A 16,957-nucleotide genomic window follows, 5' to 3' on the forward strand; every position below is an offset into this window, starting at 1 on the left:
CAAGGGGCGTGGCGATTCTCCTCACGATACCGCTATCAATGCCCACTTCCACTATGAAACAATTTATCGACTACATATCGCCGTCGGAAATAAAAAAATAATTTTTTATTAATAAATTATTTGACAGAATTAGGGGATGGATAATGAATACGAAACTCTCTCTATCGTCTCTACATTTTTCAACATCGTGTCCATCTAAAATCGCTTTGAATGAAGCTACGACAATCTCTTTCCATACTATCTTAGCCTCTGCTTTCTTCAGGATAGTAGTAATGGAGAGGTAACTAAGGATTCGTTCGTAGCCGGCGAAAATTCAAAGTAAAAAACAATATGTTATCTGTACTCTTTATTGGCATAATCAATACTTAAAATTATGAAAATCTGTCAGGCTTCCATTTTTAACATTCATTTCTTTCATTTTAATACAAAATTTTTGTCAACATATCACCGTAGGAAATAAAAATCAATTTTATAATTAATGCGCCAACTGGCCAGATGGCATTTAAAATGGTAGTGGAGAACGCATGCAAAAATGACTCAAAATACTATATATGATATGTAAAAGTATTTTTATATAATACACATAACTATTATAAAAGCAAATCAATTTTTTGTACACTGAAATAATATACAAATATTAACATATATGAACACCCAATTCATGTTCCAATATATTAAGCAATTTCATTTATGATGACCTATTTGTAACTTTAAAAGTAAATTATGTGTTGTGTGAATTTAAAATGGTCGATCTAAATAAAGGAGAGATTTTTGTAATGTAATTTTAATAAGAATTAGTAACTTTGATAAATTTACAATCAAGTTTCATTGAAAAAAAAAATGACCAAATATCACCGGTATATTTGGCGATGGCGGGAAACCTTTCATTTATTGCTATTAATCGTAAAAGACATCATAATTATACATCCATATTATAAAATAATGTAAATAAAACCAATAAAATTTAAAAACAATACTAGTAAACTTTAACAGGAACGTAGCTATTGCTCTTTTGTTTTTTGCATTATTAAAAATCCAAATTTATAATATAAACTTAAAACGTAGAATATTTACAATATAATAATGTAGAATTTCGATAATGATAAAATGCTCCATAAAAAGGTACTACTTTTTTCATTTATATTAATTTACAAAATCATTTGTAGCGACAGATGATTTCGTGGTTATACCATTTTACTTGTCATCTGTCTCCTTTTTTCATTCTTCATAATAATATGAATTAAAAATAACTATTTCTTTTTTTTATTTAAAGAATTTTTAATCTATTGTATTTAAAAATAATCGAAATGTCATGTTTGACAAAAACCCTTTTTACCTTCTGCTAAGACAATATATATCGAGTATACGTTTTATGTCATTCGTTATAAATAGATTTAATGTTAAACTTAATTTATTATAGTATTAATTAAATCAATGGTAGGCGTGGCCACACCCTGGTAGTGCTGGGGCGGAGCTTCCATGACCACGCCCCGCACTCTCGATCATGCCCGCCATCACAGTTAAAACTGACATCAAACGAAGTGATATCACAAGTCAAGAGATAGATATAAGTGTATTTCAAATTGCCCGTCTGGTTGTGAAAGCGCAAAGCGCTCCTATTGTTCCTTTTTAATATTTAAAAACTAGGACAAAGGAAATACGATTGTGCAATAAGAAATAGAAATAGGAGATGAAGAAATCGGACGTTTGCTCGAAACATAAACTTTTTAATGTCACAGAATACGCAATAGTAACGGTTTTACTTTTTTTAAACGTGATTGGGCGACAAAAATAAAAATGTAGTAAAGCCAATGACAATTATATAATATTTAATTAAATTCACATTTTTATTTAAGTTTTTATTTCTTTAAGTAATATTTGCGTGTCTCATATGACGTTTTGATGTCATTTAAATTTTTTTATTCTAAGCTAAATTACACAACATTCCGAATAAATTTAAGAACAATGTTAAATCGGTGACTTTGCAAACTGACAGTGCATACTTTTTATATTTATATTTTAGAGACACGTGGTACCACTTCCAACAGATGGTTATTATTTTTATCTTGTTCTGATTTTAATGAATACAGTCCTCTCTCAAAGATTTTCAATAAGACTGGTTGAAAGCACCCTCCATTAAGCTTTTTCCGACGATCTTGACAAGATCGTCTGTTAATTTTGAAAGTTTTACCCTTCGCTTGCCGGTCCGTGGCCTCCACTCCAGAACCTTATAGCTCTCTGGAATGAAAGATTGTAGAAAGAAAGGAATAGTGAAGGACGAGAGAAAGAGTGTGAAAATAGGAAGGTGTAGACACACATACATCTCATGTCGTCAAATACTTAACGACGTGTAAGCGTAAGTCGTTCCCACAAAACCGTCGCGTGTACTCGTGTAATTGTTATCCGCGTATTAATTAAAGATAATTTAAACTGTTTCCAAAAATTTTCATTCCATCTCCCATAGCCGTATACACCCAGTGACTACATTTTACCCTCATACTCTACAAAGGTATATATCCCTACCCCAAAAACAAGATGGGGAAAAGAGTATAAAAAAAATCTTAAAGCTCAAGCGCCATCTGCTAAACATGATAGCGTTCTTTAATCCTATTATTTAAATACATTTTAATTTTGTTATTATGCGATTTCACCTTGATAGCTTAAATATAAACCCAAGTGTTTTTCTCGCGTTATTACCTCTGAAATTGTAACTCTCTCAATTATGTCAAATAAAGACCTCTCTCTTGAGATATTTCATACACAGAACAAGAGGTGATGAGGACTTTCACTTAATCACTGATTCACTATATTGCTACTATTCCTGGACAATAAGTCTCTCCATAGCGTCGTATTTCTTTACACAAACGTGGCCAAAGAATTTTGAGAGAGTATTAGCAAGAATGAAGACATTAATGCAGCTTTGAATCCTTGATATTCGTAACATTCTTCTCCAGCATCGCATTTCCAAGCTGCTTAAGTATTGCTCTTGCATTTTCTCTGCTTACCCTTTCTGATTCAATTGTGAAGAAACTAAATTGATACGGAAAAGAAAGTTGACACTGAGGGTCCTTTAAGTCTAGAAATCGATCCGTATTAACTAACACTTGTTATTTCTTTTTAAACTACAAGACACTGCAATGTTTTTACGAGAATACCTAATATTACAGTAAGAAACGCCATCGATGTACTCTTAAAAATCTTTTTAGACAATTATATCAAATTTGTTCACTTTTCAACTCCAAATTTTAAATTGGCAATGATTTTGTTAATTTAAGTAATTTGGCTATAATGATCAGGTCCAATACTAATGTAGAGATTGCGAAGTATTCTACGCACTCCGTGGACTTTCTGGAAAAGCAACAATCTGTCCTCCGTCAACTTCGTATAAAGACAAAGCTCTCCGCCATTTGCTATAAGCGGATTCTAGGCTAATTAGGCCAAATAGCTCGAAGCCCGGTAAAGAGTCTTGATAAGCTTTCTTAGCTGGAATAGTAGAGGAAGAAAGACAAAGAGAGCGATCACCAACAATGAGCGGACTCTATGCTATGTCTACTCAGAAATGTAGGTCAGAGACCTGTGGAAGTAAATCGATGAATCCTTGACCAAGGCTATGTTCCAGCTCTCCCTGCAGACTTGGTATTGCCAGAAGTTGAGCTGTTGGATTCCAATAGAAAAAATAATTTACAAGGTGATTTTAAAGCTGTTTGATCACAAATGAGCAGTACAGTCATCATTTTATCTTTAAAATATATATAAAATGTAATTTTTTTCATACCTGTAACCAATCCTTGGGTACAAAATCTATTTTATGCATTCTAGAAAACCTTCTAGATATTTGATGTGGTACACACACGGCTCATAATTTTTACACCTGCCAAATAATAATGCATGTTCTAATTCAAATTGAGGTCCTATAAGCTATACTCAAAGTAAAAAAAAACTACTACATTCAAAGAAAAAACTAAATTTATCTCACCAGTAAATGAAAACGATAGATGCATATTTCATAAAGTACATAAAAATGACATAATGGCAGTATTCACCCGTCCAGAAAAAAACTTTTACCGTTTAAAAAAATAACTGACTATTCAAACTCAATCAATATTTTTACGAGAATGTGTTTTTAATAATATTTTAACGTATTTCTTTATTGATAATTTTATTTATTTAATATTTGATAATAAACAAGGATTACTTACGAAAATAAGTTTTCTTAGACTGTTTTCTATTTTACATATAATATAAGCCAACAGATCGAATAATATTTTATGTGTTAGATTAATTTTAATATTATAACGTGCTCTTATTAAATCAAATATTACAATGTTTATAAGTTGTACGTTAGAAAAATTATAATTTCTTATAAGTCAGGCAAAAGTCATTGTATCCGGGAGCCAAATGACAGATTATAACGCCTAAGTACCTAACGAAACCGTTGAGTTAGGGTTGAAATGTGTGGTTAAGCAGTGGTAGTCCAGCAGTAGAGGACTGCGTCTTGCTGTCGTCGGTCGCGGGTTCTATTCCCTCTCTGCTCCCTCATTCTCCAGCTTTAGTCTAAGGAGTTGAGGCACTAAGCTACCGCCGTTGAAACTACGGTAGTATGCGAAACCGTTCCCGTTGAAGAAGACCGTGGGGTTTTAGCCGGTAGGAGTCCGCTATAACCCTTTCGTTGCCCCAGCAGCGGAGGAGTATCCCAGGGAGGATTTCCCCTCGATTGGGTTGAAGTTTCGAAATGGGACTTCGGGCTATCTTAAAAGGCCTTAGAGACGGATTCATATGATCAGCAGTATGTATGTCCGGGTCCCGAGGAGGCGTGCGAGGTAGTTCTGCTGGCGTTTTTATAATAACGTAATTTTGAAGATGGACTGCACCCAAAGACGTTAAAACACTAAACTCTCGCCGTAAAAAAATATAGTAGTATGCGTAGTCTTGACAAAAAGCTTCAAAGAAGACTGTATGGTTTTAAGGGGTAAGAATCCGCAACAGAAGATTATCCTATGCAGGATTTCCCCACGAGACAAAAGCTATAAGCTATAAGCCATGAACCAACAATCCCCTTACAAGTCATTAATGAGCAGCGTCATAACTGTCTACATGGACACAGTTAGGCGCCAAACTTAAGCAGTGGTAGTTCAGCGGATTTAGTGGATAACTTAGACTTGCGATCGTAAATCGCAGGTTCGATTCCTCCCAGGATATAGTCCTATATAACTCACACTTGTACATTAATTATAAAGGATTACATTAGATCCCGAACAAGTTTCCAGAGGATGGGCAACAACGTCCTCTGCGAACCTTATGGTTATTACTACACTGCAATCGACAACCCGTCTGCGTGGTGATTATGATATATTCCCATCATAGATATCTAATGGGGAAGCCTATGCCTGGCAGTGAGCGTCTAGGGACTGAAACGACAACAACAATGGAGCGATAGCATTGCTACCCTGATGGGAGATGGCGACAGCCATCACCTATTCTGGAACTACTGCAGTAATAAGTAATACAATAAAAATAAATTTGTGAGAATCGTGGTGAAGAATGGGAGGTGATGCAAGTAAGGTTTGTAAATGTTTTTTGTAAAAAGTTCAGATTAAATGTAAAGAGGAAAAAATTCATCAAAATTTTAACAATTGGAAAATTATAAAATTTTAAGAGAGATCAAATTCCATATTAAACTATGACAGGGGAAACGAAGTTAAAAAAAGGTAAAAAAAAAACTCAATGTCGACAAAGCGCTAAAACATGTTCCATAATGTACAAAAGTTAACAACACCGAAAATAACAGAACATATGTAAAAATGCTTAAACCTCCTACAAGAGAGTGTAGATGTTCCCTAGAAAATATGTGCTCGGGCTCACTTGAGTTTCTTTTGTTTAACAAAAGCAAATTAATAATTATAATCATTTAAGTTGTAGCATTTCATCTTGATGATGAGCTATTTATCGCGTCGGATATTTCAGAAGAAATTAAATAGTTTCTTACGTCTGAAATATCCGACGGTATATTCAGATGCAGGAATGATATGTTTCTGCATTTTGCTCTGCGGATTACTGCTGAAATGATGACGATCACGATGATGAAATATTATTTCTTAAAAGAATTTACTAGTCTATCACAGCCAAGAGAACTTATTATTTATCAACAGCATAAGCACCATTAGCGGTTTGTGATCAAAGCATCGACATTAATGATATACCTGAACTTTAAAATATATAAATTAATGATTTATTAAAACTCTAGAAAACGCACACAATAATTAAAATAATAAGAAAATAAATAAATCTTATTATAGCATTCAAAGGTATTTAGTTGATTAAAATGTGTAAAGTTTATTTGTAGATTTACATGATTGATGTTATAATATACACACTAAAAATTCATAAATTTCCTTTCAGATAGGCTCTTCTTAACAGCAGATCTGCTTCGAACCGGTGGTTGATTTCTACTTATAATATTAAAATAATCGACAATTCAAAAGCTCATATAAATGCCTATTTGAATAAAGATATTTTGAATTTGAATTACCGACGGCCCGATTTTAGTGAAGAACGACATGTGAGACTACATCAATGGGGTATAACTTTACAGTTACGCACAAATACTGTTTGCCTTTTATCAAACACAGCGGTGACTTTATTGGGTGTGTTCCTTTACAATACCTAAGCTCCAAGGATCCTTGGAAACCTTGGTCCGGTTTGTCGATAAAACTGCGGTTCACGGTCGTTTAGATGAACATTCCACGAATGAGTGCAAGGCGTCCTTGAGGTCATCTTTGCTTGAGCAGTTTCTCAATAAATTCTCGATAAATTGATATCTTTGCCGAGATGTATTACCTGACAACTGTCCTTCCTGCAAGTCCCCTAAAAAATATTGCGTCTCCGATATAATCGAGTGTAAACATTTGCGGAAAAAAATAATATTATATGATTGATAAATAATGTAAGTAATTTTTAGCATATATGCACCTTTATATTTTCGAGGTCATTTAAATAAATCTATTTGTATATTTTTTTAATATAATTTGCGTTGTAACATCAGTCGTAATTTAGTTTTCGAACGTCCACTTCACTATATAGAACTTCTCCACAGATTTCCTATAGGGCCAGGAAGCCATCTGTCTCCGGCTTCCTCCAATCTTAATAAAGTCATCTGTAAACCATGAGGTGGACGATCCACGCTACCCTTGCCAATCCGTGGTCACCACTCCAAAAGCTTTAGGCCCAAGCGCCCACCTGTACTGCCCGCTAGGTGGTCTGTTCACCGTCATATCAACTTGCCAATCCGCTGGACAGTAAAATAATACTAAATAAATTTAATTATGAAAGTACAGAAATGCGTAATAAAAGCAGATACATATACAATTGATAGATGTGTGCCGAGACGAGTACTGTTGCTCCCCACACTAGGCAAAGCCTATACCCCAAGGTAGTATCAGATTGCACGGCAACACAAAATAAGGTTACAAGTACATTAAACCAAAGTTAGAATACGTATTCTATTAAGATATATACAGGAATTAAAGAATTATACTTAATATTGATAAGCTCTAGAAGAGACAATACATTTAATTCCGGCAGGTAAATAAGGAAACAAAAGCAACTAACAATTTTATTGCTTTAAAAGTATTTTTCAGTCATAATATAGTGATATTAACTACTTAAGAATTTTAAATTTGGTTTACGTATACAGCAGTGTTTATATATCTTGACAAGATCTGAAAAAGCAGACATATATGGATTAAAACGATGTGATTGGTAAGGATAATTTGAAAACTCGCCTACTCAACATGGGATGAAAATCTTTAGATGCGATAATAGTTCTATATGTGGAGACGTCCAATAAATAGCTTAACTATACTTAAGACATTTGCTTCATTATATAGAAGAGAATTTGAGTACAATCGTGGAGATACATATTTTTGTTTTATTAATTATAATTTGTATCGCTAGTGTTCTTTTTTTTACAATTTTTTTTGCTTTTATTAAACGCAGACAGTTGGGAGAGGGTTGCCGCTATTAGATACGAATTTTTCTTCTCCCAGCTGCGAGTCACGACAACGTTTTATGATTATTTACATTATTTCCTATACAATTTTTCTTATGGGTAAATACAACTAAAATTTATACAAATTAACAACACAATTTGCAAGTTTTACTCAGTTATACATTAGCTGGTACTTTATTTAATTTAAAGTCGCTGCCCAAACGCTACAGACCGTTAAATACCTTGAGACTTAGGACAATGTGCTGGGCCAACTCATCAAAAGATTCTGCTATAGATTTTTTCCTGAGAAGGTCCGGTAAGTTGACCAGAGGTATATTAGGGTTTTCATATAAGGTCACGTGGTTACATTTTTTGAATTCAAATTGGGAGCAGTGCCTGAGTATGTGGTAAAAAATCTGTGCTGTGGCGCCGTCACAATGATTAACACAAAGCATAATAAGTCATGTTAAGCGTTTCTGGTGAGGCTTCATTTCACAGGTACTTCAGAGTTTCTATAGTTCTACGCACTCGTGCAATAATAGCATTCGTATGATCAGTTTAATTTTTGGTTTAAGAGCAAATCTAAATATTCGTGTGACATTGGTTACAGAGCAGCGCAGTCACAAGCGGTATTGAGGACGGATAGCTTATTTAATTGAAAACATTGAACTGTTATTCATAATGCAAACAATGAAATTGATAAATAAACTAAAAAAATCTAATAATAATTTTATCACTGTAATACAGTGTATTAATAATAAAAAATTGACGTGAGTTCAATAAACTATTTAACATAAAACGGTTAATGAATTGATGTTTGTAAAAAATATGTGATTGAATAAATCCAAATTGATTTAGCAAATTCAAACAGCTTTTATATCTGTACCGATGACGATGATGACCTTTTATTAGATATTTATTATATTAATTAGGATTTTAATATATTAATTAGGGAAGAAAAAAATTCTGGAAGGATAACACCTATTAAAGACCTTTAAGTTTTTTTATATGGCCCGCGTTTTCGGGCACCTTTCGTTCACCCCTATATGTGGGACAGGGACTTTGTTTATAAAGTTAAATTATATTTTAGTTTTGATTTTTTTCTTCCATGCTTCGTATTTTCCTTTTTTGTAATCTTTCGTTCTTTGTAATGTCTGTTTCTCTTTACATTCTTTACATTTTTTTCATCTCCTCCATTCCCAAGATATCACAGATTTGTTTTAACTATCACATTACTTTGCTATCACAGATTTAGTAACTAAACTAGTTTCCACGTCTTGTTTTTATTTTGTTCTTTTTAGTAAACATCTATATTAGTTGCAAATTTTATCTCAGTTTTTATTTATAATTTATAGTATTGTATCTTACTAATACGTATTAATAAGAGGTCGTACTAATGTCAAGTCAAGTCTTAACTAAGTTATTAATAAGTATTACACTCTGTCCTTTTGTTCTACACAACCTTAGAAGAATATAGGGCGATGTTCATCGACGCCCAACAGGAAGGCAGTGTTACTGGTCTTAATTCTTTCTCCTAGCTCTATCTCAAAGACAAACCGAAGTACACCAAATACGGGACAGTCTGGTTGTCGCCTGGTGCACTGTAGGTCTAGTCCACCGTAGGGTCACAGGTGCACGAGGGACTGTCCTTGAATTTAAACGTGTGGAGGTACTCAACGAATCACACGTGTCCCATGAACATCTGGACCAAAAACGTGTTCAGCTTAACTTTGCAAAGCGTTCGATAGACCAACATCGCGCACGAGAAAAATATCCGCCTTGTAGCTGCTGTTATTCCTTTCGTATACCTCTTGTTCCATTCGTCAAGCGACTGTAGCCCAAGCTGTCGCTTGACAAACGCAACGGGGCATCTCTCATTTGACCAACTGATCCTTCCTCTCTTTACCTTTCGTCCCCGCGTACATTTTCTCACCTTCAACAAAGGTTTTTTATAATAACTGTACCATTAGTGTTTCTTTCTTATGGCCCTTGATGACATAGACAGTTATAAGGTTAGGATGTTTTGATCAGAAATATAAATTATTGATCTTCGAATAAAACGAGATTTTACTCTGTGTCAAGAAACATGAAGTAGAAGTGTAATTATATTAAAATGAAAAATTTCTTATAAGTTTTTTCGCCGTTTACTTGTAATTTCTCTTTGTTATATAAAAAATATTTTGAACTCCATACACACCATACAAGATATTTTTGATCTACACATGTCTCAGCTTTCCTTTTTATAAATAATAGTGTACTTATATTCGCAAAATATAATATAACCCCTCAAAGCTTCGTGTTAAATTAGATAAGTCATGTAAAAAAATACATGTTTACCTTAAATTTTAAATATAGTTATTGTATTTAAAATCGTAATATAAACCTTACTACACTACCTAAATTAAAAACTACTAATTTTGTGAAATGAATACACATACAACATTATTATTTTTAGTAGGGTCACCCAGTTGTGCGATTGGTCGTTATGAGAAATTCATTACCTATAGCGACCAATCACAAAACTACAGGCATACACGATCACAGTGTAAAAATGTCGTCGCGAGTGTAGATATTGACCAACATTTTTCGTTTATTTAGACATTATAAACACGTATCCATTCGCTTCCATAAACTAATCTTGTATTAGTTGTTGCGGATTTCTTATTTTTGTTCAAAAACATTTCCTACAGATACGCAGGTAGGTAAATTTTACATTATATCTGGATCACTTTCCCTTACTCTGACAGATATTCTTAGGCAATGTTTTTTATTATTTGTAAATAAAAACAAAGGCTCACTCATTTTTGATTGAGTACGAAACAAAAGAATTTTATCAAGAGACTATTTATTTTGTGGTTACAAATGCATTATTTGTTAGTTATCTTGGTTTTATTGTAATAATAATTGCATATTCCATCATTTACACATCACGGAAATTTAAGATGGTCGTGTCATAGTATTTTATCTAAGCAGAGATGGCAGACGAGATGGACCCGTGTGAATGCCTGTGGAACCACGAATTGGCGATGCGGCGATTAATTTCTTTGGTAAGTATTACTTATAAGATGTCCTTGAACATATTTTATATTCGTGGTGTAAATTATCTGCAATTCCACGTCCACACTTGTGTTCAAAATATGAGTATTGGAAGAAATTAATAGATTTTTTTTTAAACTTAAGTGATGATAAACATTTTTGTACTCAATGTCATGAGGAAAATATTGAGGTCACAAAAACTGTGTCAAAATACATTTCGTTGTATTTTTTTAATCAAGTCAAAATTGATTAATTGTTTTGTAAATAACATCTATTTTTTTCATTCACTTTTCTAACTTCAATCAATGAAACTAACCAGTGCATGATAAGGATTTGTTTCTTATCAGTGTGTATTATGATATTCCTGGTTGTTTTGTTGTTATTACAATATTTACAACTAAATTAACAAAAAAATTGTTTAATGTAAATTTTATAAGTTTCATGACATGTTATATATTTTAATATTTCCCAAGGTGCAAGATTGATGTTTAGAAATCTATTATTTCAATTTATAATGATCTATAAAGTAGGTCGCATTTCCTTTAAATTAGGTCATGAATAATTTATCACTTCTAACTATTGATTTTTTGTGTTCAGTTAAATATTAACTAACTAAACTTTGATAATGAACATTTTTAGTAAATACACATTGTCATAATATATATTTCCCTTTATCTTTACATTCAAATCTCTTTGTGAAAGTAGTTCATTGGCAATTTTCCAATTTTGGTAACAAAGAAGGTTTATTTATATTGTTAATGATTAACAACAAAAATAAACTACTATGTTATTAAAGAGAGTGGCAGTTTTTTTTGTTCATTTAATTATTTAACTTTCTTATTTGTTAATTTATAGAGAAAAATGCTTATTAGTCAATTTACCAACATTTATAGTTACTCTTAAACATGATTTAATTTGAGCAGGGCCCAAAACAAATTCTACTGGTTTTTCAGTAATTGTTGTATGTTTTAGTTATGAAATTTTATAACAATTGGCATAAAATTTTAGTTATTGTTGTATACCACCCAAAAATGTTTTAAAAATATTTTTCTTTATGACCATGAAGTACCTTAAACCATCATTACTTTTTTTTTCACCTTTAGTGGTAGTACATCTTCATTCAATTTATCAAAAATTGTGATAAGATAGATATTGAAATATTTTATATTCTCCAGCTACGCCAAGGCCAAGCATACTGTACAGATACCGAGTGCCTGGACCAACTGCCAGGCATATCACAACCTGAATCGGCTGGAAACAGCTTCCTGATGATGTTCATTATGATGGCTTTTGCTGTGGCCATGTACATGATGCGCCCACGTCGCAACCAGATACAAGATGCCGCTAAGCCTGCACCTAACTCAAATGTAAGTCACATTAAAAAAATTCATATTAGCTTTAAAGGTATTGTTAGCATAAAAGCTTTTACATTTATATCCAATCACCCAGTAATAGTGATTTCTATAAAATATATTACAGTAAATATTTTTATAGGATTGCGACAGGCCAATAACTTCTGGCAGTACAGTCTGCAAGAATAGATAGTAACCTATAATTATTTTTAATATGTTATAATATGAATTTTGGTAGTAAAATAAAAATAAAAAAATTACTTTTGTCATTAAATTCCTTCATTACATTATTTACTATTTCTGAAACCAATTTCGGGTAAAGTATACCATCTCATACATTAAATAATGGCAAACATACATTTTTACACCCTTACAACTTTTTACATTTACGTATATATAAGTATGTATGTATACCTGTATACATATATTTGTTTGTTAATTGTGATATATATAATGCCTCTTGTTACGTGTGTATTAGTTACTTGTGTGTAATCTTACATTAGTATATAGTACAGTAAAAAACCTTTTAAAGAATATTATCATAAAACTGTGTGTTTTCCCGAAACATGCTTTATTTTATAATAAACAGATTGTTCATTATACACCGATATAGATCTTTTAAAATCATAAGGTTTCACTTTCTTCTTGCAACTTATTACTGAGGCTTGTGACCTCCATTCACAGATCACCTCTTAAGGCTTCATTTAATATCCAAAGAATTGATTTAACTTTTCTTGGATCAGAGAATTAGGACCATAGTTTGATGATTTGTTACACATGTTCCAATACACAAAACTTTTAATTAACTTCCAAGTATATTAAATATTAAGGCTGTTTTGCCTTACAAATCTAACATTCATGGTCATCAGTGAAAAAACATAATTTTATATCCAATAAATTATTTTATAACTAAGTATATAATTAATAGAGATTATTGTGAAAATCATTTAGTTTTAAAAACTAAATATTATAAAATAAATTGTAGCAATTCAAACTACTGGCCAATCACAAAAAAATAAAAATCTAGTTATTTAAAAATGTTATATACATTAGTTATCACACGAGCGTGGGTAAAGCGATAAATGTGTGCTATGTTAGAAAAATGGAAGTATTTAAATTTACGAGCATTACATATTACGTAACACCAATTAGTGTTCCTTATAATTGGTTAACATGATTTACTTTCTGTTTTTGCATTACAAATTGGCCGAGAATAATCTTTTAACTATTTAAGTTAATATAATTGATAGAACATATTCTTACTAGCTTGTATTGATTAGACAGATATTTCATTCTTTATTTAAATATACAATTACTATGTATAATTTGCAGCATGAATTTATCATTAGGTTATTAGTCATTTTGTGTAATTTTATTTTAGAACATAAATGGTAACTGATATTACATGCTGTTATGTAATTCTGCACACAATGCAACTTGCAACCGTTCCTGCATTAATTAAATATTATAATACAGTACTCCACTACATCAAACATTATCTCGTAACTTGTTAATGTTGCTGTACTCATATCTCGAGTAGTTTAGAAAAATGATAAATATCTTTAGAAGAGGAGTTAATTCCATAGTTGAGTTGTGTTGGAGAGATATATAAATATGTTCACTCGGTGCTTTAACTCCCAATGATAATATCAAGTTCATGTGTTGTATAGAGTTATAATTCTTTTAACTATACAAGAAGTATAAATGACATTTTCTTATTAAAAAAATTACATGTTTCAACAAGTCACATATCATTTTACAATTATGATGTAGTGTTCTTCATTGGAAACATTTCTAACAGTTTTCAAATTGTAATTGGTCCTCATAACATTTACATCAAATCAAATCTAAATTAATTGTTTTGCAGAATTATTGCACCTGGTATTTGATTTTTCACACCTGGGAAAGATTTCTATGTACCAGTGTCAGAATCATAACCATCTTTCTGTTTACCTGTATAAAGGCATGTGAAAAGTATGATGTTGATTCTTCATAAAAATAATGACATATTAATGATATTAAAGACAAGGATACTCGTTTTATCGTTAAAAATTCATATATCATATAAAAATGTTATATTTATGTTATATATACTTTTTTATCTATGGACATAAAATAATAAGGAATATTTTAGCAAACAGCATTCAACCATTTAAAATAAATTTTTGTCTAATAATTGTTTACCATTAAGAAATAAGAGAGTTATCATTTGTTAATAACTTCAGCCATTTTTGATATTGATGTTAATAAACTTTGCAGTTTCATTTTCACCGGATTCTTTGCTTAAGCTACTTTAAAATGTAACTTTATGCAAGAGTAAATATCTTGTGGGGTTTGTTGTTTAATCTGCACACTTCTTAGTTTTGTTAACATTCAAACACACACATAATATCTTTAAATAGATTTGCAAAGGGCTTATTTCCCCTCATAGTTCATTTCCCCATTAACTTCTTAATACACAAAATGAAAAAATTAGTTATTATTTCTTTCTTATGACAGATTATATGATAAAAGTGCATTACAAGTGATTCAAATATAAATTTTTGATTCTATTTCAGGATCGTGACGGTGCACCACCAACGCCTCCAAGAATTTAAATAACTATAAAGAAAAGTTTTAACGTCATTTCAAAGAACGGGCTAAAGCAAATTCCAATTTATATATATAAGTATGGTAAACCCAATCATGTTGTAAGTATGAACATCGTGATATCGTTATCTTAAGATCAGTATAGTGATGTGATAGAAAAATATTAAAAACCTAGTTGATTATTGACACAAGTTCTTTGTCGAAATGTATAGAATCTATATCTCGGTATAAATTAGAGTTTATCTACATTACTTCACAAACATCTTTATTTCCTATATGTAAATGACATCTTTAAGGTCAACATGTAAATATATAATTCGCCTTGCCTTAATATTGGCATGAGCCAAATTATATATACCCAACAAACATTGCTATAACACAATTTTTAACCATTCCATATAAGTTTAACATTATTTATTTAATGCGCCTTAATTGTTTATTTTTTCACAGTCCGAATCTCTGCTTCGTTTTCTTTAAGAGAACTTATTTCTCTAACATGCTTTTTTTCTTTGGTGCTATTTATTTATATATAAAAAATATTTATATATACACTTGTGATGAAATTGTTTCAAAAACATTATATATATTCAACTCAAAATTGGGCAATCAAATACTTCTTAGTTCTTTAAATTAGAACATCCTGATAATAAATATCAAATATTTCGAACTCCACTATTATTATTATTTTGTGTTATAAAAATATGAATATAATTAATTGTGCTTGCCTTTTATGTAACATGTCTTATCAAAAACCAACTAAGCTATTTAAAACAGACATTTAATGATTCTAATATGACATATGATGATTAGATTTAGTTTTGTGATTTCGTTTTTTTTTTCATTGGGTTGGGTTTATAAGAGTAATTTAGAATAATTTCTGCTTTCTTTACACACATTGTAACATTAAATACACTATCGAGATTGTATTATGTGAAATAAATAAAAATAACTACATTTTATTATTGTTTCCTTTTTGTACTTACACAATAACTATATAATACATTTGTATTTCGTTTTAATTCTACCAACATATTGTATTTCGACTATGCTCTGTAGACTGGAAATAAAATTTGTGTTAAGTTTATCAGAACTACGCCAGAACAGTAATTATGCATGTTGCCACGTAATCTCGAAATATAAACTAATTGGAAACAGTTTTTTTTTTCGTAAAAAATATAAATCGTTAATTAACACTATATATAATAAAAAATAAAATAATTAGTCCGCATTTTATAAAAATGTACCTTCATTTTGAGTAAAATTCTTTTTCACCGCATTTTCTTCGATTTCATAGGCACACAAATGGCCACTTACTGTTAAATGTAAAATTTATAATGGCCTCAGTTTGCCAAAAATATGAGCCGATAATTTTTTTTATACATAACTTACCTTCTAGGTCGAAAGTAATCATTCAATGGTTTTATTATAAGATTCTGTAGTTGATATTCTGAGAATACAACATTTGTGATATTAAATTCTGAGATAAACAACATTATTACCAATATTAAATGTATTTCTTGTTGGCTAAAATTATAAAGAAAAGTTGGATGATTAACTTTATTCCTATTTTTATTGTTAAGGAAATGTACAGATATTCTTATCTTCACAACCGAGATCTTGAAAAAATTTTAAATTTATGTTTTGTTGCTTATACAGTAATCCTTAGACATGGTTAAGAATATTTGTTTCTTTGTAAATTATTCAAATAGCAAAAAAATAATCAGTAATTATTTGTATGGTTTCTTTTATTACATTTTCGTGTTTTCCAAAAACCAACCAAAAATCCTGTTGGAAAATTATATAAAAAAAAAGAATTGAATAACTTGTATAAACGTAAAATACAAAATCTAACCCATATATTACACTCGATTTTCCCGATCAGAAAAAAAATTATGAAATGCATGAAAAATTGTATTAAATGCAAGATATTTACTACGAAAATTACCAACTGGTCATGTTGGATCAAACACTAAAGAAAAGAATGACGACATAC

The 16,957-nt window shown here is 31.0% G+C and overlaps 1 protein-coding gene across 1 annotated transcript; it reads left to right on the forward strand.

Annotated features, from left to right (window-relative positions):
- The first annotated feature begins 10,502 nt into the window (after positions 1 to 10,502).
- On the forward strand, positions 10,503 to 15,535 carry LOC137930352 (small integral membrane protein 14). The gene is made up of 4 exons (XM_068773592.1): positions 10,503 to 10,685; positions 10,961 to 11,034; positions 12,199 to 12,390; positions 14,934 to 15,535. The coding sequence occupies exons 2-4, from the start codon at positions 10,963 to 10,965 to the stop codon at positions 14,970 to 14,972; spliced, it is 303 nt and encodes a 100-aa protein (XP_068629693.1). The 5' UTR covers positions 10,503 to 10,685; positions 10,961 to 10,962; the 3' UTR covers positions 14,973 to 15,535.
- The last annotated feature ends 1,422 nt before the right edge of the window (positions 15,536 to 16,957 follow it).

This window comes from Battus philenor, unplaced genomic scaffold (assembly GCF_028537555.1).
Source record: "Battus philenor isolate CCGP_79_NKW_IND1 unplaced genomic scaffold, ilBatPhil1.0.hap1 SCAF_6, whole genome shotgun sequence".
Taxonomy (NCBI): Eukaryota; Metazoa; Arthropoda; class Insecta; order Lepidoptera; family Papilionidae; genus Battus; species Battus philenor.